The 27,842-nt window shown below is 36.4% G+C and overlaps 4 protein-coding genes across 10 annotated transcripts; 2 read left to right on the top strand and 2 right to left on the bottom strand.

The window, feature by feature from the left end:
- The first annotated feature begins 1,606 nt into the window (after positions 1-1,606).
- LOC18437627 (small ribosomal subunit protein mL103 (rPPR7)) lies at positions 1,607-3,434 on the top strand. The gene has a single exon (XM_006847830.4). It carries the CDS (start codon positions 2,017-2,019, stop codon positions 3,232-3,234), a length of 1,218 nt encoding a protein of 405 aa, XP_006847893.1. The 5' UTR covers positions 1,607-2,016; the 3' UTR covers positions 3,235-3,434.
- A 964-nt stretch (positions 3,435-4,398) lies between these two features.
- Positions 4,399-9,202, bottom strand: LOC18437626 (small ribosomal subunit protein mL103 (rPPR7)). The gene is made up of 3 exons (XM_006847829.2): positions 9,087-9,202; positions 8,639-8,975; positions 4,399-4,644 (listed from the first exon to the last, which is right to left on the bottom strand). Exons 1-3 carry the CDS (start codon positions 9,200-9,202, stop codon positions 4,399-4,401), a joined length of 699 nt encoding a protein of 232 aa, XP_006847892.2.
- Positions 9,203-12,320: 3,118 nt separating this feature from the next.
- LOC105420938 (tRNase Z TRZ1) lies at positions 12,321-18,721 on the bottom strand. 7 transcript variants are annotated; one of them, XR_016040978.1, is made up of 4 exons: positions 16,955-18,721; positions 13,751-14,111; positions 12,807-13,662; positions 12,321-12,629 (listed from the first exon to the last, which is right to left on the bottom strand). XR_016040978.1 is itself a non-coding variant. In XM_088847011.1 (4 exons), exons 1-4 carry the CDS (start codon positions 13,887-13,889, stop codon positions 12,474-12,476), a joined length of 465 nt encoding a protein of 154 aa, XP_088703137.1. In that variant the 5' UTR covers positions 13,890-14,111; the 3' UTR covers positions 12,321-12,473. The 7 variants fall into 7 exon arrangements, 3 of the variants coding, with proteins under 3 accessions (XP_088703137.1, XP_020525238.1, XP_088703136.1); XR_016040979.1 differs by having other exon boundaries at positions 13,755-14,111; XM_088847011.1 differs by lacking the exon at positions 16,955-18,721 and having other exon boundaries at positions 12,807-12,903; positions 13,586-13,662; positions 13,755-14,111.
- Positions 18,722-20,744: 2,023 nt separating this feature from the next.
- Positions 20,745-26,743, top strand: LOC18437624 (uncharacterized). Its single transcript, XM_011626356.3, has 5 exons — positions 20,745-21,218; positions 23,036-23,156; positions 25,053-25,156; positions 26,040-26,171; positions 26,344-26,743. The coding sequence occupies exons 1-5, from the start codon at positions 21,216-21,218 to the stop codon at positions 26,368-26,370; spliced, it is 387 nt and encodes a 128-aa protein (XP_011624658.1). The 5' UTR covers positions 20,745-21,215; the 3' UTR covers positions 26,371-26,743.
- The last annotated feature ends 1,099 nt before the right edge of the window (positions 26,744-27,842 follow it).

Here is a 27,842-nt window from a genome sequence, read left to right as displayed (position 1 = left end):
AACTTGGAATTTTGAAATCCAAAGTCACTTCGACTTCGGATTTGAACATCCAAAGTCTCTCTAAAATCTAGAGTCCAAGTGACTTTGGATTTGAAAAGTTAGAATATCTTTGACTTTGGAATTTGAAAATTTGAGATCGATATGACTTTGGATTTTCAATATTTGAAATCATTTATGCATATAAAAAAATCAATAGTTTTAAGAGAAAGCAAAAACCCAAAGTAGCTAAGGATTTTAGAAATCCTAAGTCACTATGGCTTCGAATTTTCAATATTCGAAATCATTAACAACCTCTGTAACTTCGGATCTTTAATATCCAAGATTAGGGCAAAGTTGGTATAAATAATTGACCACCAAAATGATACATGCACAATCTATCCAAAAGAGAAGAAGAAGATTTATAATTATAATATGGGATTGGTTATAAAAAGACAATTTATCTTTTGTACATGGAGGTTATAATCATTATTTTCTCTTAAATTTCAAAATAGGTGGTTGTAAGAGCGTCATTGAATAGACACCGTTAAAAGAAAAAAAAATTCTCGGATTCATGACTCATTCTGAGCCATCCAATTTGACATCTAATAAATGGGGATGATTATGATCTCTATGTACAATAAATAAATAACATTTGTAGACAATCCCATATAATATTTATATGAAGTATACAAATAAAATTTTCAATAATCTATGCTTCAACATCCTAAGTTGTCCATATCAATGTCAACCCCATGCAGATCCGATTGATTGATTTGCTCCATTTTTAAACTTTCAAATTCTAAAAGACAAACATAGATTCATTAGTCATCACAAAATTTTTGCATTCATAATTTTATATTCCACTAGAGGATCTAGTTTCTATACGGCCAAGCCCACATATGTAGAAACGAGGGCGTCTTACTAAATTTATTTTTGAGATAGATTTTAAGACTTAATTTTTAAGGACATATAATATTTAACATGCAGATCATGAATATGAAAAAATAAATAAATTTTAAAAATTAGAAATAATAATTCTAATAAGAAAATATTTCGACCATTAGTTTCAATTGTTTTTAGATGGAACACCTACTTGCACCCATCTTTTAAAATGGATGCTTCACACTTTATGGACCATATATGTAGAAATGCAGTCCAGCCCGAATCAAACAATTTTCCTCCACTAAAATTGTGTTAGCTGGCTAGGTTAGCCCTAGCCCAAACCCGACCTAAACTGATATGACCTAGATCAAAATATCTATACCCGAGCTTTGTGTAGGCCTAAAAAATAGGCTGCGTCTGGTTGGGCCTAGATTATAAAATAATTCATTCATTAAAGGGAAAATAGAGATGGTATACAATGAGACCATTTACTTTGGGTAAAGGGAGGTGACAATTATTTATAGTAATCTGATGTGAAATATGATAAGCTTGAGTGTGTTACAAAGTTCAAAAAAAGTTATTTTGAACTTTAAGTTTGGTCAATGAAACAAATACAACCATCCAATTTTACATTTAATGGTTAAGATTAATTAGGACCATTTTATATCAAAGGTAAATAATATCGTATATTTATTTGAAAAGATATATCCATATATCTTTTTTTAAAAATTTATTTTTCAATAAACCGAGAGTTCGACAGCCCATACATCATATGCCCGCCCTAGCCGCAGCGCCTTGCCATATGCCCCGGTTTGTGACCGTTAACAGCCACTGGTGGCACTATTGTAAAATCACATGATACGGAGGGCATATATTTGCTAATCTCATGTACCATAAATCACTTGTTGACCTATGATTGAATTTGGGAAACCCACAAAGGGGGAAACTCCCTGAAACCCTAAACCCTAATTCCCTCCTCCAAAATTTACAGGCGAAAGATCAAACCATCTTTTGCTTCCAAACCCAACACAAACCCTAATTTCTCGATCCATGTTTCCTGAACACGGAGAAAATCTCTAAAAATCACTAACATCGAGAAAACCCTACATTTCTAAAACCGTAGTTTCCTTTTTCAGAGACCTGTATAACCCTAGAATGTCTTCACTTTGTCTGAGACGTCGAGCTTTTCTTCAAGCTCACCGCTTTTGCACCTCTGCAACATTATCTGAGAACACTGATACCTTGACTTTCAATGTTGCGAGAAGAAAGCTGCGATATACTAGCGAGCCCAGCAAAGTCATTGACATTTTCAACTCAGTTCAAAAGCTCAATGGAGTTGCAGGGGCTCGAGCTGTTCGTGACCTGGTGGTGAGGAGGCTCGTAAAATCTCAGCGATTCTCTGATATCGAAACACTACTTGAAAACCAGAAGAAGCATCCACATGCAAAGGTAGAGAGGTTCTTATCTGATGTGATTCTTGCATATGGTCGAGCTAAAATGGCAGATCAGGCCATTAAGACCTTTTATCAGATGGATGAGCTTGGCTGTCCTCGCACTGTAAGTTCATTCAATGTGCTTTTGACTGCCTTAAAGGACTCTGAGAAATTTGATAGGGTAACTAAGCTTTTCGATGAAATCCCTACTAAATTTGGCATATCACCAGATCATTTTAGCTATTCGATCTTCCTCAAGTCTCTGTGTGATTCAGGTTCGCCTGATAAGGCTTATGAGAAGCTCAAGGAAATGAATGAAAAAGGAATTACAGTTACTAACATTTCTTACACTACTTTAATTGATGGGTTTTACAAGAAGAAGAAACCAGAAGAAGCTGAGAAAATTTGGGATGAAATGGTGAAGAATGGGTGTTCTCTTGATACCCCAGCTTATAATGCTAAGCTTATTTATATAGCAAATCATGGAAAACCTGAAGAAGCTCTGAAATTGCTCGGAGAAATGGAGGCCTCGAATGTTAAACCCGATGCATTATCATATAATTTCCTCTTGATGTGTTACTTGAAGAATGGTGAAAAGGAGGAAGCCAAGAAAGTCTATGAAGAAATGGCGAGCAACAGCAAGGGTTGCTACCCTAATCAGATGACATACAGGATTTTTATAAGATATTTGGTTCAAAAGAAGGATTATGATTTGGCTCTTGAAGTTTGCAAGGAGAGTATTAGGAGGAGAAAGGCCCCGAAGTTTCAAACTGTGAGCGATTTGATTAAGGGGCTTGTGAAGAATTCAAAGGAGGAAGAGGCGAAGCAGGTGATCAAGATGGTTCATGATACGTTACCTCCAAATGTGTTGCACGCTTGGAAGAAATTTGAGGCCCAACTTGACTTGAACAAGAAGGAAGGATCATCATCTGACGAATAAAGCCATAGGCGAATGACTTCAATTAATGGAGGTGAGCACACTTCTTTCTGGAAGATGAAGGTTTTTTAATTTGTGGGCTTTATTGATGGACCTTTGACAATCCAATGCCCATCAGTTTCATTTTGAAATGCTGGTCGGTACTTGGTGTTACTGTTCAAAGAGATACAATTCTGAACTCCAATGGAATTTTTTAACTTACATATTTCATTTGTTTGCTGCCCAATTCTGGTTTTGAAAAGAATAACATCGCTATAAATTCTGGTCGTACTTTAAATTTTATCTCGAATATAGGGGTGCATTTGGCGCAAGTGATATTGATATTTTGTGAGAAGTGATTCTGTGTTTTGCCTGCTTCAATGTAACACTTCATGTTTAGCTTCTACATACCTCTAGGAATGGGAGTGCTTATGTTTTAAGAAACTTTAAAGCAAAATGCAGAAATGCTTATGGTTTTAGAAATAATAAAATGATTCATAGATGCAATTCAAATTCAAGAATTATTTGTTTTTTATAAAATGATAAAAGTTATCTTATCTAGAAATATGTGACCTGTCACTTAACAAATGACAAGTCATAACAAGAACATCTAAAACAAAACTAATTTCATCTTTTGTGAGTAATGATCTTATAGGACCCTTTGCTAGTATGGGACCCCAAAACATCACAGTTGGATTTCAATCAAAATCTCAAGATGGGATTTGAATCCCTCCTCCTCTTTCTTAAAACCTTTTGAAGTAACGGTCTCTCTTTCTCTCTCCCCTCATTCGTCCTCTATACCTCTTTACTCTCTCTCTACCCTCCCTTTCGCTCTATTCCTCCCACTGTCTCCTCCCTTTCCTTCTCTCTTCCTCCTGCTCTTTCCTCCCTTTCCTTCTCTCTTCCTCCTGCTCTCTCCCCCTTCATTCTTTCTTCTTCTTCTAATATACCACACGCTCTCTGTCCTGCACTCCCTTCCCCCTTCCTCAATCATCCATATACCGTTTCTTTGAAAAACATTAATATGATCCATTTAATGGTATTGGAAACAAACCGATTACTAATTCCTCTATGTACTAGCAAGATGGCATCATTAAGCATTCCCTTCTTGCAGCTCCAGCTTGTCAATGTATTATATGTAACAGTATCAGGTTTTATTCCTTCGATTTGTAGCCTATCAAAGAGATTCTAGGCCTCCCCCATCCTCCCATTTTTGCGAAGGCCATATATCAGGCCATTATAAGTTACAATATCGGGTATACAACCACGATGGAGTATTTCCTTCAGAAGCTCAAGAACAGATTCAATATTCCCAGTTTTACATATGCCATTTATCATAATGTCATAAGATATGTTATTTGAAGCAATTCCTCTTCTCACCGTATCTTCAAACAAACCCAAGGCCCTTTCAATCACCCCATCACTGCATATTGCCTTAATAGCATAATTATAAATTATAATATCAGGGGAAAATCCTATGAATATCATTTCATTCACAAGGTTTTGAGTCTCTTCTATAGAACCTCTTCTCAGTAGGGCACCAATTAGGGTATTGTAAGTTGTGTTGCTAGGAATTAAACCATGTACTAACAAGTCCCGACAGACATCACTTGTAGCTGTAAAATGTGTGGCTGATTTTGTGGAAGAGAGAGAGAGAGAGGGGAGAGACATCATATGGCTGTTGAGGAAGGGGAAGAGAGTGTAGGAGAGAGAGCATGTGGTTTATTAGAAGAAGAAGAGAGAGAGTGGAGGGGGTAGAGAGCGGGAGGAAGAGAAAAGGAAAGGGAGAGAGCAGGAGGAAGAGAGTGAGAGGGAGGGTAGAGAGAGAGCCGAGAGAGAGAGATAGAGAGAGAGAGTTACTTCAAAAAAGTACTTTTTTTTAGAAAGAGGATGAGGGATTCAATTCCCATCTTGAGATTTGGATTGAAATCCAATGGTGATTTGTTGGGGTCCCTTGCTATTGCATTTGGCAGAGTCCTATAGGATCATATTATTTTACATTTCTAACTATGACTACTACCAAGTTGTTGAGTACATGTGGTTCTTATAATCCATATTAATAGCTGGAACTACTGTTGGGAAGTTTATGGATAAACTTTCACTTGTTGTGACTTATGGTTAGTGTTATAAGATTCAATCCTCTTTCGTCAAAGAATCTCAATCTCTCCTCCAAATGGAGGCTGAACTTGTATTTAAGCATTTTTGGCTATAAAGCTTGAATAGGGAGAACCTTTTCGGCTGAAGTCAACCGTGTTGATATATGGTCCATTAGTTTTCTGTCATTTTGGCCAAGATTTTCAGGGAGGAATGGGTCAAAGATAATTCCTACCGTTTGATGAATTTCATGTTTCAACTAAACAAAAGCTGTATTTTTTATGCATGGAGAGGATTTTTATCATTTCATGTTTTCAGTTTTCTGATAGAACTCCCATTTGTGGATATTTCAAACTTGTCCTAATTGTACATCCTCTTCATGAACTTGTAGTCATCCTTAGCTCTTACCCTGGTGACACTATAATAAAGAACCTTTCAACTGATTGTGTTTTTTTCTGGAAACTTTGTTAACAATTTCATTTTCATCGAGCTAACAATCCAAAAGAAAAACTGAAAAAGTGGTTTCTGGAAGAGAGAACCACATATCTGCTCTGTTTTGGGCAAGACACTGATAGCCATTGGATGTGGATGTGGACGGCCCAGATCTTAGGGTGACCAGTGCAGTGTCACCCTTATGGTGACACAATCTATATCCCATCAGCTATCAACAATGTCTACATTGTTATTGATAGTGGTTCTTTATTGGCATTAAGTAATTTCTTTTAAATAGTGCTTGACATGAATCTTATGTTTGATATTATGTTGGATTATGATAATTGAAGTTGTTACTTATGAATGCAAAGGCAAAATTGTTTATGGTGGTTAAAACATTTTTGACTCCTTGTTTGATGAGCATTGGCAATAATTCAATTGAAATGCATTTTTCGTTGTCCACTGCTTTGTAAATCTTTAGTTTATTTTTATTCTGTTTTAAAAATTTTAGTTATTTGAAAATGTACTCTAGAGTCTTCTTCATTGCAGTGGCAGTATCTTTCATTCCTCGCATAATAAATCGATTTCATAACAACTTACACCATTGACCAAACGAGAGAGCTCTACTCCTTTTAAATCCCCCTCCATCAAGCTATTTGATTTCATGGGTACTCTCTATAATTGCTTTTTCTTTTTTTTTTATTCTTTTTTCTTTTCTTTTTTTTTCCAAGAGTGGTGTTTTTTAAATTATGGGGGGTGGGGGAGGTAAGTATTTTCTACGGTGGGCTGACCATGTGTAGTGTAGACTTAATACAATACCGGAAAAAAGATATGTGGATTTCGAGTAGAATGGTAGAAAAGGATTCCTATAGCCAACCCGAATCAGTTGGGATAAGGTTCCGATGATGAAGATGATTTTGGGTTTTGAACGAATGCTACAGCTTACCGGCCTTTTTCTACTTTATATTTCTTTCTTTAAAGGAAAAGTATGGTGTGGTCCATATAGGCATCATAGCATATGGTCAACATCGCCGTTCAATCTTCCAGTTGGATTCAACCAGCGAGTTGGATGGTGATGGAGGGGGATTGGTGACTATAAGATATTGGAGTATGCTACGTTTTCCACAAAGAAAATGCGATAAGAATGTACATGTGTAAGGTGTTCAAAGCGCATGTTTATAAACCCATAACTGGGTGCTGACTCCGGCACTTGCCGGGGCGAGCTAGCTTTCCGATTCCAAACAATTCGGTCCCAAGTGGCGAAAGAAAAGAGAAAAAAAAAATTATAATGTCACCGCGAGGACAGTGAACCAGAGTTTTTAGTATTTGTTCGGTCCGTTGTGATTCTTGGTTTGTAACCATTGGTGTCTTATTAGTTAATGAACTTTTTACAATGCCGCGCATACATTTAAAAAATCCAGGTAATTTAAAACCCAGGGGTCGGGATTGGGAGCTGTGCATCCTGATTCAACCGGTTAGACTTTACTCAATAATGTTGGGAATATTTGCAGAATTACTTTATAATTTTTATTTTTATTTTTATTTTTTTATTTTTGAAATCTGAATAGAGTTGGGAATATTTGTATAATGTATTTTATAATTTAAATTATTATTTTAATCCTATTTTGTTTTTAAAATCTGATTCAATTAGTTCTATCAGTGAACTGATTTGGATTTAGACCAAAATGACCAGTTTTACGAGCATTGGACTAGAACCCTTGTTGGATATCTTTCATTCCCAACCTCGAACGTTTTAACTTTCAAATGGAACACAAATCATCCCATCCCATTTAATAAAGGAAAATGGTTTAATAAGGCTGTAGCCCTATTAATAAGTAAAGCTTCACCTCGTAATTCATCGAAAATTACACTCAAGCATTGAAAAGCCTTTACATCGATCAGCTTGAATGTGAAAAAAAAATTGGGGTTTAAGCTCTAAAGATTGTGTATATTGCAGCAAATTGTCTAGACCGTCCATTTCACTTTAAGAATAAGTGTTTATAGATCTGTAAGATTTTTACCATTTTTTCAGTGTCAAATTTTGTTGTTGGTGTTGGAAATTGATTTAGGTCCATCATGGATATTTTCGTCGTCCAAAGTGCTTTCTAGACAAGGAGGCTTTATTTTAATTTCCCAAAGTCTAGGTAATTTCATCCTTTAAAAGTTCAGGAACCATTAATTACAGGGGAACGCTTTGAACTTTTATTGAGACTTCAGCGAAAAGAGAATTACATGGAGAGAAAAAAAAAAGCAAAATTCAGTTAAAAAACCAGAAAAATATATAAATAAAATAAAATAAACAAAGTATGATACGTTGAGCTGCACCTTGAAATGAATCAATGGAACTGTAAATCTCCAATGCTCACTCAACAAATTTAGAAGCTCAAAACCTCCTCTATCGGTGCCACGCTATCGTCTGCATCTCCTTATCAGTGCCATGCTTTCGACTGCATCAGGATGAAGCGAAATTCATCTCCATAAAGTTGATTTCTGTCACTACAAATCCATCTCCATTAACTTGCCTCTAAAATTATCGAGTTTCTTTTTTGTTTTTGAAAGCAAAAACCATCAAATCCTCAGTCCAAGTTCACCCCCATAAGCTCTTCCCTCTCTTCTCTCTCTCACTGTTTGCTCAACTACTCAGTCATCAATGCATATTATCTCTCTTCCCAAGTCCACCATCGAACTCCTTCGAATTTGCTGACCAATCTTCAGGATAGGTATCCTTAACCAGCTTGATGATCTCTTTTGCCTCTTCCTCCTTCGAACTCCCCACTAGGTCCTTTAACTAAAAGGCCTAAAGCCTCGAAATCAGGAGCCTTCTTCTTGCTAACACAGTCCTCAAAACACTTCAAGAGCACGCCCGTTATCCTCTAGTTTTACAGAGGAAATGGAGAAAAACCGTAAACGAGAAATCATTTGGGGAAGAACCCTTTTTCTCCATCTCTTTAAAAGTCCTATTTGCCCCTTCAATTTCTCCATTTTGTAACACATCAGGAGCAAATTGTAAGTGATGACACTGTGCATAACACCTGAAGCTTCCATTTCTGCAATTACTTTCATCTATATACGAAACCCTAGGATTGTAAGCAGCAGCATCAGGAGAGCACCCCACCTTCACCATTTCATCCCAAATTTTCTCAGCTTCTTCTGAGTTGTTGCTCTTATAGAGAACATTAATAAGTATAGTGTAAATGATTCGTGGTAACCTCCATTTGCCTCTCTTCCATCTCTTCAAGCTTTTGATAAGTTAATTTAGGTGATCCCATCTCACAAATAGACTTTATGAGGATTGAATAGCTCAGGGTTTAACCTAAATTTGCTGGGATTTCAGCAAAGAGCTCTGTTACCTTTTCAAAATCCCCGCATCTTTGCAAGCAGTTAAGACGGCATTGAATGAATCTACGGAGCAAGGGATTTCAAGCTTGTCCATCTGGTAAAACGGTTTAATGGCTTGGCCCACCATTTTAGCTTGACCATAAGAGATAAGAAGGCCGTGTAAGAAGTTCTCTGATTTGATTTTAGGGTTTTTCTTCTGGTTTTCAAGTAAGATTTCAATCTCAGAGAAACATTGAGTTTTTGGCGAGCTACCTAATTGCAAGGTCCTGCAAATATCGAGCCCTAACTACACCTGCCCGCTCATGAGCTGAGTTAAAGATATCAATGATTTAATCAGGATCGCTCAAATGGCGAAGCTTTGATATTTGCCGAAATGAAAGTCAGGGTGGTTTGGGGATTCTTAGATTGAGAAACATAGGTGCAGTAATGGTGAACACACACGACAGCTCGGCGTCGGAGATAAGTGGAGGCCATATGTAGGTTTTGGAAGATCAGGGCTAGGTTTCAGTTGCAGAGTTTCCCAGGGTTTTGTTGAAATCTCTGAAAGTGAAGAGTAGGAGTAGGATTATGGTTTAGGCGCAGCTTTTCTTTCACTGTGAAATGGGGAAATTAGGGTTGTAAGGTTTTTTAGGAGATTAGGGTTTTGGAGTGGAAGGACATTGAAGTTAGCTTCTGGTATTCAAAGTGTGACTGTGAACTGTGAAGCTAGGTTGTATTCAAAGTGTGAACTGTGAAGCTAGGGTTTAGGGTTTGTAACTTCGGATTGTAGAAAGAGAAATCTTGCCTTGCCTGGGGGATGAACTCGCAGCTTTATCGTGTTTGTGGAGAGGTGTCATTATGCCATCAATTTAACATGGGTGCGGTTGTATAGGGCCTAGGCTCTAAACAATCAAATTAGAGCCTACCTTCAAATAGTATCGATAAATGCGATTTTAATAAGGGAAATCTTTGTGATAGCCTTAAAATATATTTTTATATTTATTTATAAAGTTTAAAGTTTAAAAAATAGTGTAGATCGCCAGATCGATGAAAACTTGAAAATCTTGAAATTTGACGGTCCAAAAATGCATAACAAAGTGTACTATTTCCAAAACTTGAAATCCATTTTTTATCATGTCCATACATCTTGATATCGAGATGATGAATTTGAAGATATTTGAGCATCAAAAAAATATCTTCTAGCGAAATTTTTGAAGGTAGGCTCAAATGTGATTGATTAGAGCCTCAGCTCTGTATAAACTTTTCCCATTTAAAATTGACGCTCAATAATTACTAGTTTTATGTTTGGGTGCGGTTCGGATGAGGTTGCAAGTTTAAACAATTAAAATAAAGCGAGAAAATTATGTAAATATCAGTTATATTTTTCATTAACTATAAAAACACTTAAAACTTTTCGTTTTTACTCCTTCAACTTCATAACCCCTTCTTTTTTAAAAAAAAAAGACAAACTGTCCATTTTTTTATTTTTCAAAAACCAACATTTTTTTAATTTTGGATTTTTAAAAAATTGATTTTTTTTTTTTTTAAAAATCTCTCTCTCTTTTCCCCTTCACCCCACGGTTTTTGGATGCCGATCTCTATGGTGGGGGCAACAAATTTGAAGGCTATGAACTCTCAAATGAAGATGAGGAAGAAAACCAAAACGCACCATCTCCTTGAGCATAGCTGGAATTTAAGGCTGCACCATAGATTTTAAGCCCATTCCCAGTGATAAAGCAGTAACCAAGAAGGCAAAGACTTTTCGATTCGCTACAAATGTTTGATAAACTTTCCCTATTTAGATGAAGAGGAAGCCCAAGTAAAGAGGTTGCTGAGTTTTAGATGGCCTTGTGACATTAAAGAATATCCTCTCTATCTCCCCCACCATACAGAATCAGAAAACTCAGAGACCTGCAATTTTCTACGACTTGAAGAATCACTCTACTTTCTGTACTTCATCCAGTTCGTGTCACAATCTCTTGAAGATCCCTTGAAGAGGAAGCCATATCTCCTGTTCCTTCGGGTCAACAAAGTTTTAATCTTTGTTGTTCCCTGCAACATGAGCGTGCAGTCGAGTCGCTCACAAACTTGCTACATATACTGCCCCTAAATCTGTCTTAAATGGGACCAGTCTCAAGAGGCTCAAGAAAGTGTGGAAAAACCAAAAGTTTCAGATTGGGACGCACCCCATGCTACACCAGGGATTAGTCGATGGGACGCTACACCTCCTGGCCGAGCTGAAGCTCCAACTCCAGCTAGTTGGTCTAGGCAAAATTGATTTGATGGGATGAGACACCAACACCAGGAAGGTTGGCTAATTCCAATGCTACAACAGTTGGTGGTGTCATGCTTGGTGCTTTAGTTTGGGATGCATCTCCAAAGCTTTCGGGTATGGCTACCCAACACCCAAAAGGCAAAGGCTCCGTGGGGTGAAGGGTATATAGAGAGAAATTCAAAAACCCAAAAGAAAAAAAATCTGTTTTTCAAAAACTGAAATTAAAAAAATTTCGGTTTTTAAATAACAAAATATGGGCAATTCCATCTTTTTTTTAAAAAAATGTTATGAAGTTGAAAAAACGGACATCTTTATAATAGCAGAAAGTTTCAAGTATTTTCGTAATAACAGAAAATATAACGGATATTTATGTAATTTTTCCAAATAAGGCGCACCTCCAAATTTTATTATTAGATATAATTTTGGTGTAAAAAATCTTTTGAATGGTTAGAGAATTTATTTTTATCTCTAGTTATAAATTTAAAAATAGCTCCAATGAAATAAATTTATAAACATTTAAAAATAGACAGTACAGATAGTGTTTGCAAGATGCACTAATTTTGGGATTCGATTTTTTTTCATATTTATATATCTAGATGTCGAGATGATCAATTAGAAGGTTCTCCAACATCAAAACAATATTTTCTAATAAATTTTTGAAGTGCACCTTAATTTTTTTTACGTTTTAAAGTTGCAACTCACCTCAATTAGAGGGAAAGGCCCTCACACTTTCGATCCATAGAAAGAAACACGACACATGTTTTTCTTTCTTTTTTAAATAATACACCATTCCAAAAAAGAGAATTTATTATCTACGGTGAAAATAGTTATGGGCCAGCCAATACATCCAACATATCTCTAACTAGTCGTAGAAAATATACATTATGCACGCAATACACCCTCAAATCATATGCACCATGATAAATTTAAAGTCTTGAGAAAGTGAGAAATGCATATAGCAGAGCCTAAATGAAACTAACAGAACAGTATAACAAGAAATGGAGACCAACAATTAACTAATAGGATAAAAATCAACAATAACAACAGCGCTACTAATAAACCCCCCTCCCCAAATGAGTAACCATTTCTCTTTTAAATTGTTTCTTAGGGTTGGGTCCCTTGAGTTGCACTGCTGGTGCAACTTTCACTCATTCAAAAGAAAAAGATGATAGAGGTAGAACAAGACCTCCATGACAAGAATCTTTGCTTTTAACACATCACCATTGTCTCGGTGAACAGCGAAATCAGCCTTAGTATCTCCTGTAAAAGCTATCTCAGGGGAGAACACAGTATCTGTGATCTGAAAAAACATGAAACCCAGAAACCCAATTCATAAATACCACCACCTGGGGAAACAAAATGATAAAAAAAAACTCCCTTTTCTTTTCTTATATTATTTTCAAACATAACAAGATAGAAAATCACGCCACTTATTACTTTTAGCAAGTTTATTTCTCAAATGCCAGCCAAGACAGACCTCCATGCCTCTGAACTTCAACCCCTTAATGTCATTTCCAGAAAGACCAACATACTCCTCTCTCAGTTTTTGTTTCACAGAGTAAATAATGTACCCCGCGTGTTGTTCAAATAACACAATAATTAAGCATGAGAAGGGCATATAAAAGTATCTTGGGATTATAATAAAGAAAGAGTAAAATTAATCCAGACTATGAAAAAACAATGGTCCAATAGGCCATAACCATCCATGGAAACAATGGAAGGCAGAGAGAGAGTGGGACCCGCAAATGGAGTCTTATCCTGTTATGCTGAGTTCCAAACCCTCTCCAATGCCATCCACTGCAGTAATGGACAATGATGAGCCAATTGATTATGGTTCTTCAAAAGTTCACAGCAGAGTTTCAAAACCCGGATCAGTGGGGTGGATCGTCCACCTCATATATCCATGTCGGATAGGCAAAACGCCTAACCGCAGTGGTTTGGATCAGTCCGAATTGGTAATCCAAAAAAAAAAAAGAATAAGAATGGAAAATGGGGTTTATATGGGGGCCATTGCCCCACCACCCCAACCTTTTGGGGGGGGTGGGGAGAAGAAAATATGAATGGGTGTGCTTTGGGTGGGGACTGTGCCGGAACCAATACCTTCCCATAATCGGTCCAATCCCAGCCAATTCCCAGACAAGATCAGGGGTCCGGATCAAGAAGAAAGCCTTTTAAAACAATGGTTGATAGTATTAAAATATACAGTATAATTTCCAAGAAAATAAACCTTGAAGAAATCAGTCCTCTATTCTAACCTGGCTTGGTATGACATGGTAGGTCTTGAAAGCTCTAACCATAAGGTTCTTTCTAAACTCAAATTCTTCCCCTACAATCTGATATAATAAAATTTGTTAAAAAAATGCAGTATCAATAAATTAAGGTTTACAGGGTCAAGCTTGATGAAAAAAGACAATACTTTACCCACTCGCAGGCCTATTAGGGTGTGTTTAAGTTCTGAACCATCCATTTCTCTATGAACCTCGACCTGCTTTTTTATGGATGCTGGGACAATGATGGTTGGGGGCTCCATACGATTCCAGCGTCGAGTAGCAACATACATGGGAAGTCCACCCAGATAATAACAAGGGGTGCGAGAGAGAGACCAAATTAGTTGAAAAATGAGAGAACATCTCAAAGTCAACCACTGGTCGGAGCATATAGTAGAGCAACACTTAAGTACGGGAAAAGGAAGAAGACAAGTTACTTACACACTCTATACAGCAACACTCAGACCCCATCAATCCCACAATAATCAATAACCATAATGTTATGTTAGTTCCCCCTGAATATTTGCATTATAGTAAATTTTTCAGTTAAATGTCAACAATTCATGGATAAATAAACCCATTAAACTAAGTTGCCTATGCTAAACAATCCTTGTCAGAAACATCAATTTAAATAAATAAATGCACAGATTGTAAACAGAAGAAAACCATTAAATAAAGTTCTCCCTGCTATTATCCTTAACAGACAAATTCAATTAGCAAAGAATACACTATTTAATGCATGGTTAACTGTTGATAAAAAAGGGTATGGGCACAATAACCATGTAAATAATTTTAAATTTATCCTACCAATTCATCATAATCTCATCGCTAAACTTCAATAGTTATTGGCCAAAGAAGGTGAACAAGAGTAAAAAGAATTGCAGATAATTAGAATTTATATACTGACTATGTGATCCATGTCGCCATGGGTAATGAAGAGGAATCCTGATTAATTGCTCTATGAGGGAATATCAAATGCGAGCTCTAGAGTTGGAAACATGATGCAAGTCTCTTGCCCTCCAACGCCTTATATTGGATACCCCTTTATTTCAAGCATGAACTCGAAATACTAGTGCTCTTCTCTTTCTCGGTGCTGCAGGTCTCCATAATTCTAGGGTTTTCTCCATCTGCGTCGCCCTTGGTCCTTGAAATTCTAGGGTTTTCTCCATCTACGTGAATCTTGGTCTCTGAAATTATGGGGTTCATGTACATGAGCTTTGTATTCTGCAATTTTAGGGTTTTCCTCGCCACTTCTTCCTCTCAGTTCTGATTTTGTAGGATTTTTCTTTGCCCTTTTAAGGTTTTTTTCAAGGTTGACAGTCAACCATTGATGCAGTTAAAACCAAACAACAAAAATTATGGAATTTTACGATACTTCGTTTATTAACGCGGGAAAAGAGGATAATTAATTTGTTCTTCACATAACAAATCACACTGCTACTTGATATTTCTATTCGATAATATCATGATAAGATGAATTTAACCACGAAAATAATCTTAATAAACAGCACTGTGAAGACTAATTTTAAAAAACAAAAAAAAGGAAAGAAAAAAAAAACTCAACCAAAAGATACCCTTCCCAATTAGTGACATGCTACTTATCTAAACAGTAGCAAAAATTCTATCATTTTAATATATTTTAGAATTTAAATTAATTTTTTTTAATGATTATTATACCATCTAAATCTGAATTTTGGTAAGTGAATTAAAACTTACTCAAATTTTTATCAAAATATCTGACAAGATCAACTTTTAAAGATTTAACTAAATAGTTGATGATTTGTGAGTTCTCTATCCTTCCTTTTTTTATGGATTTTTTTGGATTGTTTCAAGCCCTAAAATTTTCCATGATCCATCGTCTATGTACTTTTCTCCACATTTTGCAAACGTTTAATGTTGTTTATTACACTTTTTACTGATTTTTAATTATTCTGAGCACATTCGTTGTTTTTTCTTTTTTCTTAGTTTAATGGGGTAAAGGGGGCAATGTTTTAGCCCTTTTTTGACTCGTACATGACCCGGAGACTCGCTGGAGTTGCTTGGCTCAGGGCAGAGTCCGAGTCCCAAGCCCAAGCCTAGTTTCTGCACATTGCTTCAACCTACTCCACCCATGGAAACCCTCAAAACCCTGTTTCCAATACCTGTCCCCAATTAAGTTCCATTCTAGAACTTGATATTGTCAAATTCACAAACATACTGTGGATGTTCTTGCGACCTAGAAGCTCATGAACTTTAAATCATCATCATCATAGCCTTTTCCTAATTACGTGAACCCTAGATATTAAAAATAAAACCCACATTTCCAGACCTTCCACATTTCAAGACCTTCCATCCAGTTACAAACACCAATCTAATTGCAATTCCAATCAAAGATCCCTGAGAATTGCCAATCTGCTCAGTCGAACAGATCAAATCAAGGAGGGGCACAAGAATCAAATAACCAGACCTTTTGATTACACTTCGAAGAGGGATGAAAGCTAAAGATGGGTCACCATGCCCATGCCCTTTCCAATGAACTCTATTGGCACAATCTAGTATAGTAAGATAATGGATCTCACTAAAGAGGAAGACAAAGAACCACCATCAAATTTAAGGGGAAAAACCACTGTAAAAAATTGAAGGGGAAAAAACACTGATAAGTGTGCAGCACAGTATTTGCACAAGGAGTACATAATTATGAAGAAGAGAAAGGGGAAGAAACGAGTAAAAAAAGTGCAAGGACAATATAAAAGAAACAAAAATTTCGAAAGTGAATGATTTACAAGTAAATCTATTTTCTCCTCTAAAAAGAAAAAACCAGCTTTTTAAAACTCGGCCAGGTCAGCTTGAACTAAAACTCAGCCAGTTCAATTCGGACTTGGCCCCAGTATGGTGACCAAGGTGAGTTCAGCTATGGAGCCTTGGACTGAATAAAACTCAGCCAGGTCAATTCGGACTTGGCCCCAGCATGGTGACCAAGGTGAGTTGAGCTATGGAGCCTTGGACTGAATGCACTTGTATAGTACACAGACAGGATTCACACGAGTCCGAGTGGGCTTCGACTAACCTGACCCCAGCAGGAGTGCCAGCCCAAGCAAGTTTTTGCACTCTGAAAAAAGGTGATTGATTTACTCTTTTGGGGGTAAGAACATACATTGCAATGAAAACATACAACAGGAACCATCTAAGCATATCGAGTAGTATAACAAATTCCTGAAAACTGCAGCATCTATATGATAAAAAATCCATTGGTTCAAAATTTTGATTTCTTCTTCAATACATTTACCAGTGTCATAGTATGCAAGAACCGAACGCTTCAAAATAAAAAATAAAAAAATACATTGGAAGCGAAAAATTCTTCTAGCCTATGTTGCCTTACCATGAGAAACTCATATAATTCTAACTTCCAAATGCATAAGCACTGCGATTATAGAGAAATAGTGGTTTCAACTTTCATCCATGAATCAGCTGCACTACCTGAGAATTTCTTCTTCATTTCTTCCACAATTGCCTTTGCCTCATCGACCTTAGAAATTTTCACCAATCCATCTATTAAACTCTTCATGGTAAAAAATGGCGGAATCCATTTCCTCTTAATACTCTTCTTGCACAACTCTAATGCAGTTTCATAATTGCCATGTTCAATCTCAAACTGGATCAGCATAAAATAGGTCCCTGAATTAGGGGACTCATCCCCCTTTGGAATGCTCTCGTAAACCCTTCTCGCCTCCTCCAAATTGCCCTCTTTATAAAACCCAAAAATCACTGCATTGTAACTGCGTGAGTTAGGCCTAATCCCTCTCGATCGCATCTCCTCGAGCAAAGCCTGAGCCTTAACACTCTCTTTGTCCTTGCAAAACCCTAAAATACGTAAATTATACGTAACAAGATCGGGTGCACACCCTTTCTCAGTCATCTCCTTCAATAATTCATCAACCCTGGTTTGATCTCCAGCTCGTAAGAACCCATCAATCAATGTGTTGTAACTAACGACATCCGGTTTGATCCCAATTTTTTCCATTTTTCCAAGCATTTCAAAAGCTGAATCAAGCAGATGTTCCTCACAAAAAGCCCTAATTATAATATCATAGGTGAAAACAGTTGGTGAAATGTCAAACTTATTGGGAATTTCATCGAACAGTCTGTGTACATCATCAAATCTCTTGTTCAATAACAGACCGGAGAGAGTTGCAGAGAATGATTTCTCAGAGCGAGGGCACTCAAGCTCATCCATCTCGTAGAACGTATCAAGAGCCTTATCCACCATTCCTGCTTCAGAATATAGCAAAATGAGCCGTATAATGAATCCCTCCATTAAAGAAAAGGGGGGCTTCTTATGGGACTCAAGCGCCTGCTCAATTAGGTCAAATCTCTCGTATCCAGCGAGCTTTTGCACAAAAGCTGAGAAAGCAGCGCGATCATGGCGAAAGCGAGGCGATTTCGAAGCTTTACGGAATACCTCAAAAGCTTCTTCAGGTGAGCCGGCTGATCTGATTCTGGACCTGGCATTTTTTAGTGTAATGTTGGTCTGCTCTTCTAAAATCAGGGTATCGGCTTCAGTTGCAGAGGGCGCTTGTTGTTCTAGGGTCAGGGATTCGGCTTCAGTTGCAGAGGGAGTTTGTTGTTGTAGGGTTGGGCTTCTGGTTTCAGTTGCAGAGAGAGCTTGTTGCTCTTGGGTTAGGGATTTGGTTGTTGCAAAGATGGTGTTTTCTAGAGTTAGGGTTTGAGCTTGCGCTGTTGCGTAGAGACTGCGAGTGATGGACAAGAAGCGGGATTTTTTAAAAGAAGCCATTGATTGATGGCTACGATTGAGCTGGAGATGCGATCACTGTAATTTGTGGTAGGGCCTTTTTTAGTTTCCATTTGCGGGAGAGGGAAGAGCATGTGCTCATAGAAAGTCGACATGAGCTTCACTGCCATCCAGTTAATCGATGGACGGTGATAGAGAGGGAATAATGCTACCATGTGGTGCCAGTAGAGTTAGCACTAGTGTTATATTGTGGTGGGTCCACTCTATCTCCATCTTCGTCCAACACTTTGATTGGCCGGTGATGAACCTTGTAACCAGCTGTTCATGTTGTCATTGTGGGTAGCCTGGGCTTCGATTCCTACTGTTGAAATACCAAAAACAAAAAACAATATTGTGGATCATTGCTTACTTTTCCTCGCAATTGATGAAAGAGTACAACAGTAGTCTTTTTTTTTTTTTTTTTGAAACAACCCTTAACCAAATATGAAAATTTTGCATGCTCCTATAGGAGTATATGTAGTATGCCGGCACTGCGCCTAGGTCAGGTCAACCCTAGCCTGAGCCCACCCGTATCCCTGTGGGACTGGCCTACTCTTGGGCCCTAGCCCTGGCCCTGGCCCTGGCCTAATCTAGTTCGAGTCAGGCTTGATAGATTATTTGAGGAATGGGAGACACTGGTAAGGCCATGGCTTGGCCTAATTAGGGCCTTATTGGCCTAGCCGATGGGCCCTTGTCAAGTTCGGATTGATCAACCCATTGTCCACCCTGATGCCTCTATTGAACAAGATACTGATGAGGTAATGGTGCATTCCTGGACTCCCTTTTGTCTCCATCCAAAAATTCACCTTAGATATTCATCTTCGACCTCAAACACATCATCGTGACTCATTCTAGATGCATTTTCGATGTAAGTAGGTAATTTTTGGCATCTCAATTGCAGTGCAAATGTAATTTGTCGATAATTAATAGATCTTAAATGGTCTATTTTGAGATCCAAAGTGTTTTATGTCTTCTTTTTTTCTTTCTTTCACGTTCATGATCATGCCTTTCAAGATTATCGTCATGTAAATTTTAGGTTTTACAAAATCAATTTTAAGATGAATTCTGGGAATTAGATTGCATTTGAATAATGTTGCACCTAAAACCCGTCCTTGATTGAATGAATGAAGAACATAAAGGTATCGATCGTTTGTCACACTGGCTGATGTTTATAGTCTAATCGTAACAAATATCGAGCAATCTCCACCATCCAATGCATGTGGGATTGTAGATTTTGACGACAGAGCATCCCATAAATGTGTTTCTGTAGGAAATGACTTTGACACGAGCACATCGCATAATGTGCTCGAAGTAAGAAAAGAGATTAGTATTTGTTATTCTACTTAAAACGATAAAACCAAAAAACTCTCCCGTACAATGTGCACATCTAAACTTTAAAACCCTAATTTTACAACTCGAAGAGTCTTCCAAAAAGTAGATTAATATTTTTCAATTAGCTATTTGATATATATATATATATATATATATATACACAAATAACACTTATTAATATTTTTCAAGTAGCTATTTGGCATATATACTGTATATTACATAATAGCAATTGATTATTTGACATTTTTTTATGATTTTTAACTATTTTCACTTACCTCATACTAAATTATGTGTTTTTTTAGTTGATTGCATTGAATAAAGTAAAATAATAATTATTTTTTTAAAATAAACTTATGTATAACACTGCCTATAAATTTAGGGTGGTCACAATTACTTATAATCATATGATGTGAAATCTAATAATTTGGGTATGTCACAAAGTACGGAGAAAATTCCTTTTAACTTTGAACTCCATCAGTTTAATAAATGCAACCTCTCAATTTCACATTTAATGATTAAGATTAATTGTGACCACCTTGTATCAAAAGTAAGATATCTCGTTGTATATTTTTCTTGAAGATTGTATGCAAGGAGACTATTTTTATGTGATACAATGCTGTCACAATTATTTATAACCATCTGATGTGAAAATTTGATAGCTTTGGTGTGTCACGAAGTTCAAAAAAATTTATTTTCAAATTTGAGTTTGATAAATCCAATAAAGAAAGACATCTAATTTCACATATAATTGTCACGTATTAATTATCACCGACGTGTACTTTATAAAAAAAAAATACCCTCTAAAAAAAAAAAAGTTTATATAAGGTATCAACCTTATACTATACAAGTAAGGTGCACCTAAAAATCCCACTAGAGAAGGTTATTCTTATACAGAAAAACCTTCGAATCGATTATCTCGAGGTTGAGATTCACATACCAAAAAAAAAAAAAAGGTTTTCTAGCCCTAAAAATAGTTTATCTTCTAAGGCATTATTTGGACCGTACATTTTTTTAGATTTTCAATATATACGGTTGATCATCTCCATTTTTAACACTTTAAACGTTATAATTTAGGACAAGAATAGATTTTGATATTAGGGCAAGACTTTGCGTGATTGTCAGCATCAAAGTGGACGGACGTGTTGGTCCTTTACCCTATTTTTATTGATAGAGGGTATTTCGTGTCACGTCGAGCAGCTTGAGTAAAGCTCATACATGTGCCCTAATTTGAATGGCGCAACAACGTTAGGGGTTTAGGGTTTCTCGTGGCGGACGATACAGATCATCCCCCTGTAATCGAACGGTCACCAGTCCTCTACGACGGCCTTTTCCAAACGAAAAACACGTCAAGGAGATGGCACGTGCGGCGTATTCATTCTTGCATCTCGAACCATTCCCTTTTAAAGACGCGCTTCCATCGCAGCTAACTCCTCTCTCTTCTCTCTTCTCTTTCTCTCTCTAAAAGCACGGAGAGAAAAGCTCGATCGTTGCTCAAAGAAATACTAAACCATCTCCAAACATGGTATTTATCATAATCTATGCTTCTCTCTCTGGGCTTCTTGTCCATTTATTTTTTTTCAGTCTTTCATGCTTTCTCTCACTTACTTTCATGGCATAAATGGTTATCTTTGCGTATATCTATGTGCTTTGCACCGTGTATGTGATGTACTGTTTTCGAGCTTTTGGGTTTCCATAGTATGAATGAATAAAATTTATGGGTGAATATATTCATAAGTATGCACTCGAGCTCTTTAAATGTCGGGTGGCATGGGGTTTATATAGAAGATGGAAGATGAAGTGGATTTATGTATGGATATGTAAGCTACATTACATGAATTTCATGATTGGTTTTTTTTTTTTTTTTTTTGAGTCTTTATCGGTGGCGAGAGGCTTGTTGTTTTACGTACATGGATGTGTCTATGTTATCATGTTTATGTAACTGCGAATGCAGTGGATGTGATGTTGGGGAATTTGGGTATTGTTAGATTTAAGCACTATTTACATGTATTTATTTGTTCATGTGTTTGTGGTGGCTGTTGATGTTGAGAACACATTTTTCTATGCATAGGTGTATTTCATACATGTTTTCATGTATATATATATATATATATTGATTTTATTTGTTTTTTTAGAATTTCATAATGACTAGCATGTTCTCCTAAAAAATAGTGACTAGCATGTTTGTATTTGATTGGTAATTTGATATTTTCCTTTTCTTTTTTTTTTGGTGATTTTTTTATGTGATTGCCGTGGAATTTGAAAATATAATCTTGGGTCTGAGACTAAGAGTTCCAAATCATTGGACTAGAGAAGTACCCCCTGTGTTGGCGTATTTAGGTTTTTAGTGTCTGTAGGCATGTGATTTGTGTGCTGGATATTTTTGGGTTTTTAAGAGTGTTGGAGTATTTAGCTCCAATCATATTTTTATGCATGTGATTGCTATCGATGCTGGATATTTTTGGGTTTTTAAGAGTGCAGTTAGATTTCTTCTTGCAAGTGTGTTTTTTTTATAAAGAGAAGTGTATAATAGGATTGTTTGCCTTTGGTAGAGAGAGGTATAATCATCCGTAACCATCAGACGTGAAATTGGGTGGTTGGAGATGTATCATTGGCGGAGTTCGAAGTCTGAGAAATTTTCCTCGGACTGTGCAGAGAACTGAAACATTCCATCCGTTTGATTTTACATCTGATGGTTGGAGTATTTGTGGCCTTAGTGTGCAAAATGTGACGGTCTCGCTTTATCACATCCATGTGCATGGTTTGTATTGGAATATCTCTGGTTCTTATTATATGTACATATATGGGTACACATGCAATGTATCTCAACCTCGGCCATTGGTATCGGTGACTTTTGTGTCTATGTGGTATGAATGGCTGTAAGTATCCCTATAGTTTTAGGAATGGGACCTTGGCCTGGGTGGTCAGGGTCGTGGAGCCTCAGCGTGTCATCAACCGTTCCTACCTCTTTAACATGTCAAAAAAGAAAACTATCTATAAAGTTGTTGATTTTAAAAAAAACTTGGTTAGTGGTATCTGATAGGTATGCACCAAGGCAACTCATCCGAGGTTTTCAAGCTTGGTGAAAAATTTGCAAGTTTCTCAATTTTGAAAAAGAAAAATTTCATAAGAATTGTAGGATTCAAACTCAAGAGTCAAGAGCAAGTGTAAATAGATTTGAATCACGTAGCCACATACTACCATAAAATGAAAAAACTGTGATATGGCTTGGACATGTTTCCATGTGTAAAACTATAAATAACATACTTATATTGTTATTGTGTATATGTTTACATGTCCTTCTGTGATGGTCATTGATCCTGGAACTTTATGGTTTACTAGGGTTCAGACACAGTTAATCCCAAGGCATACCCATTGGCTGATGCATCACTCACCATTACAATTTTGGATACAGTTCAGCAAGCTGCAAACTATAAACAACTCAAGAAGGGAGCCAATGAAGGTATTTTTCATTGTAAAGTTGTAATCAGTTAAGCTAAGCAATTTTTTTTTCTTTTTTCTTTTGGGTAATTTTTGTGTAAGCATATTTATTCGGGTTATGGATTTCTTGATGCTAGAGATACTAGAGATATGTTTTCCAAGATTTGTACATAGTTTGCCAGAGTTAGATGTTGTGTTTTATACATATTCTTGTTGATTTAAAGACTAGATCAATGATCCGCAGAGATGGTATCTTTGATGTCATCATCATCGGAGCCTTTTCCCAACTATTTGGGGTCGGCTAGATGGTATTATTTCACGACGTCATCATCATCAGAGCCTTTTCCCAACTATTTGGGGTAGGTTAGATGGTATTCTTTGACATGCATATTTTAAACCTTATGTGGAATTAAGTTGTTCGTCAAATTTATGCATCTCCAGTTTTGAGCTTGTAGGTGAATAAGTTTACTGCTACTTTGATTCCCCCCCGCCTCTTCTCCTAGTTCGATATCTCACTTGGTACTTGTTAGAGAAATGGTTAATGATATAGATGCACAAAATTATCAGTAAATGTGAGCGAAGTTGCATGACAAAATATATTCCCATTTTAGTAGTTGTAGGGAAGACACTAAGCATGATCTATGCACTTTGTAGTAAATGCTTGGAGCTATGGGTCAACAGAAATATATGAATTTTTTGGTTTATTTATTTTATATTATGAGAGTCGTTCTTATAGTATATACAATGTTAGTGAGTTCAAAAACTGATCCTTCTTAATCCATCAAAGATAATTTTTTAAAAAAATGACAAAAGAAACAAAACCCTATTTTCATGCCTTGGTATATTTAGGTATTATTCTGTTTTTTACTTCGGTCCTTTGGTTGTGGTAAAATGATTAGCTTAGTACTAGGTGGAGTGCTAAACACTAAAAGACTACAAAGACAGTTTTCCCTCCTAAAGGAGTTCTCAAGTCCATATAGCAAGGGGTAAATAGGTTTTAATTTGTCTGAGTGCCAATGCATGAGCATATAACCTATTTTAGTTATTTTTGCAATTGTGCAATGACACATCCTAAGGAGACTGTTGTTATGCATTCTTTGGAATGTTCTTGAGAATCAAACTTTAATGCAAAACCATGAATATAGTTCTGAAACTTCAAAGTTGAAACTAACCTTGGCCATATTGTTATATTATTGTATTAATGCTGGAGATCTATTTCAGAGAAAAAAGAATCCGGAAATTGTTGTATTTCTATATATGTCTATTTTTTTGTATAGGCACAATATCAAGACGAGGATGCTCAGTAATTACTTTCTGAAGCGAGATTAATTGATTCATTATAGACTGAGGGAGCTACGAAGCTATTAGTTTCAATGAAAATCAGCCTAATATTAATTAACAAATTATTTCTCTTCATGGTAGAGAGTTGTCATATTCCAAACAGCAAAAGACTTTGTTGTAATTAATTTTTGTTTTAACTATTACTGCAATTAGCTTCTGAGCTAAAATATGCATCATCTAAAATCTCTGATGTTAGAAGTATTGATATCATTACATTGTAATAATAAGTACTAAACACGTTCCGTTTTATTTCTGAAACTACAGTAGATTGTCTTACTGATGTTGCTTCTCTTTGTTTTAATCTGCACTCAGTATAAGATTGTTGTTTTGCAGTTTTGCTTCTTTCTTTTGGTGGGTGAATTAGTTTTGCTTCTTTTCATTTTAAATTGCTCTCATTTTGTGAGTTTCTTTTCTTTGTTCTTTTATCTTGCATAATCTCTGGAAAATGATTAATTATGTGCTAACTTTCCTACCACATTGAACCAAATACGTGAGGGGGAGAGCTTCAGGCTGTAAACAACCTAGGAGGTTGTATTGGTTTTTCGGTTGCCCCTAAAAGATCTTGTGTGATGTGCAGCTACAAAGACTTTGAACAGAGGGATTTCAGAGTTCATTGTTATGGCTGCAGATGCTGAGCCACTGGAAATCCTTCTGCACCTACCGTTGCTAGCTGAAGATAAGGTACTTCCTATGCCTTTCTCTGCCTCAAATTGTTTAGTACTTCATTAAAGTTGTTATTTTCATTGCCCGTATGCTTTTATTGCCATCATCTAGATTGAAGATATCCCTTCAGTTATTTGAAAATCTCATATCGTCTATTTAGATGCCTTTGACGTTGTCGTTCACTTATTTTTTAACTTCCATTATAGAATTCAATGGACCTCCCTAAATCGACCCTTAATGGACACTAGGGTGATTAATTGCCAACAGTATGCTCCCAATGCCATAAAAAATGAACAAAAGTTTATGGAAATACTTATATAAATAAAAATATTCCATTTCCTTTTTGTTTTATTTTTTCCCGTGAAGTTTGCCTTCCCAGCATGCTGAATTCCTGGTTTTTTTACTGATAGACTCAATACTTCCCTCAACACCATCCTTTGCATGCCCTAGTGCAGAACAGCTTCTGGTGACCAAAAAAACAAGGGTTCCTTTTTTTTTAATTTTTATTTTTATTTTTTGATATTTATAAATGTATAGTTTCATCTGTGCGTACTAACCCCTCGGTTCATCAATCACAAATTCATGCTCTGCGTTGAAGAACTGAACTTCCATGTCATTCATACATCTGTTGGTATCTGGCTGTCGATAACAGGGACCGAACTGGATAAACCTTGGTCCTTAGGTTTATCTGTGCTAATGCTTTTTACTTAAGTACCATCATTCCTGTCCTTTGAATGCCTACATGTGTGGATTATTTTCCTCACCTTATCACTCTTACAAATGTGACAAGCAACAGATATATGTATTGCGAAGAGAGAGAGAGGGAAGGCAGGAGGGATAAAATTTTAAAATATCTGATAGATTCCATGTTTGAATGTCTAATGTGAATGCTTGTTTGCAGAATGTGCCCTATGTATTTGTTCTATCGAAAGAAGCTCTTGGAAGGGCATGTGGTGTCACCAGACCTGTCATTGCCTGTTCCGTGACTAGCAATGAAGGCAGCCAATTGAAACCCCAAATACAGCAGCTCAGAGTAATTTTTCATTTGCCCGTATCCCCGTCCAGAACTTGTTTGTTTTATTTATCAATTTGATTCTCTTAAATTTTAATCCAAAGCATATGGTAATTTAATTTAAAATTCGGTTGAGTTAATTTTATATTTTTAAGCCATCAAGATGGATTCTGATTGTACTCATGGTTTGCAGGATCAAATTGAGAAAATCATGATATAAGCACATGAGGTTGAAGCAACGAGTTTTGTGGTATGAGAAAGCACGAGAAGTAATGTAGTCCAAAGACTCAAATTATTTGTTATATCTATAGGGATAAAAGTCAGGTGCTTATTGAAGGCCTGGAATTTTGGTACCTAAATTTGTGATCTTAAGAGATTTAAGGAATTTTGGTACCTAAATTTGTGATCCTAAGAGATTTGGGGGATCTTTGCTTATTTCTCTAGTAGGTATTAGATAGTTTTTTGTGTTTGTACAATATGTGGTCTAGAGTTATAAAGCATCCATTTTAAAGATGGATGCAAATAAATAGGTGGTCCATTTAAAAACAGTCCAGATGTTTTTTTAATATAATTATTATTTTTAGTTTGCAAAATTTTATTTTTATTTTTTTTTATATTCATGATCTCCATATTAAAGATTATAAATTCTAGGATCAAATTATATCTAGAAAATATATTTATTGCCTAGCCCGCATTTGTACATGTGCGGGCTTGGCCTCATGCTAATCCTTATATTAATGGGATGAATGGATTCTGAGAATTCAAAAGCCTTAGGATGATGCCACATACTTAAGTTTAACCGTCCTAAGAACTCAATCACCTCCATAATTGACAATTTAAGGTTGTTATTCTTTTGGCCGAGGATCCAACCTTACTAGTAAGATATAACGCTATGATAATTCAAATATTTTGGGCCCCTCATTTCTTCTATCTAACAATTAGGCAGTCTCACATTCTTCTCTCTGAAAATTCAAAATCTAAACCCCAAAAATCACCTAGAATTTTTGGCTCCTAAAATGTTCACGAATCATGGCTTCAAAATATTGGTTGAAGCAAATAGCAAATCAAAATTAATGTAACCAACTTCAATTAGTCCGAAAAGAATAAAAAAACTGTGATGATGATGATGAAACAAAGAAAACATAATTAGATCGACAGTGGAACCAAGTTTTAGGGACATCTCTAATTTCCCAAATTTACACCTTCGAATTTGCCCAAGGCACTAGATGGATCAATGATCCCTAGTTCGACTTTGTCAATTGTAAACTCAGCTGCCAAACAGAGTCGGAGTCTTAGTGCACAACGGAAATGGATACTTCCACTTGAATTCTAACAAATCCCCTCCATCTTTGCCTACAAACTATGCCCTAATGCATGTTCAAAAACACTATTCAAGCCTTCAAATTCTGCACTTGATCTACCTTTCACACTCAGAAAATCTGCCGATAGAAACCAGAATAATCAATTAGCCTTCTAATTTTGTACTCGCTCACACTTTCTGCTGATCTTTTGACTCACAGGAGACTGATTAAGATGTGGCCCTATTAAGACGTACCCCGATTCACCAGCTCTACGGCGTCGTCGTGCAACAAATAGATAAAGCAATGTATTGTCAAATATATTTTATCACTCGATTCGAATATTTATTTTTAAGAGGAAGATTTTGCCCATTTAACTTTCCGATCCACCGAA

Source organism: Amborella trichopoda, chromosome 9 (genome assembly GCF_054954075.1).
Source record: "Amborella trichopoda isolate Santa Cruz 75 chromosome 9, AtrichopodaSantaCruz75HAP2 v2.0, whole genome shotgun sequence".
NCBI classification, from domain to species: Eukaryota; Viridiplantae; Streptophyta; class Magnoliopsida; order Amborellales; family Amborellaceae; genus Amborella; species Amborella trichopoda.
Note: the sequence above shows the minus strand (reverse complement) of the source record. Positions and strands in the feature narration are given on the sequence as shown.

What these genes read in the sequence shown, in the direction of transcription:
- LOC18437627 (XM_006847830.4), top strand. Translation starts at nt 2,017, where the DNA reads ATGTCTTCACTTTGTCTGAGACGTCGAGCTTTTCTTCAAGCTCACCGC.
- LOC18437626 (XM_006847829.2), bottom strand. Translation starts at nt 9,202, where the DNA reads ATGGTGGGCCAAGCCATTAAACCGTTTTACCAGATGGACAAGCTTGAA. An exon ending in GATGCGGGGATTTTGAAAAG is followed by an intron (nt 8,976 to 9,086) that starts GTAACAGAGCTC and finishes ACTTATCAAAAG; the next exon opens with CTTGAAGAGATGGAAGAGAG. An exon ending in CAAATGATTTCTCGTTTACG is followed by an intron (nt 4,645 to 8,638) that starts GTTTTTCTCCAT and finishes TATGCTATTAAG; the next exon opens with GCAATATGCAGTGATGGGGT.
- LOC105420938 (XM_020669579.2), bottom strand. Translation starts at nt 18,367, where the DNA reads ATGGCTTCTTTTAAAAAATCCCGCTTCTTGTCCATCACTCGCAGTCTC.
- LOC18437624 (XM_011626356.3), top strand. An exon ending in CGTTGCTAGCTGAAGATAAG is followed by an intron (nt 25,157 to 26,039) that starts GTACTTCCTATG and finishes GCTTGTTTGCAG; the next exon opens with AATGTGCCCTATGTATTTGT. An exon ending in CCCAAATACAGCAGCTCAGA is followed by an intron (nt 26,172 to 26,343) that starts GTAATTTTTCAT and finishes CATGGTTTGCAG; the next exon opens with GATCAAATTGAGAAAATCAT.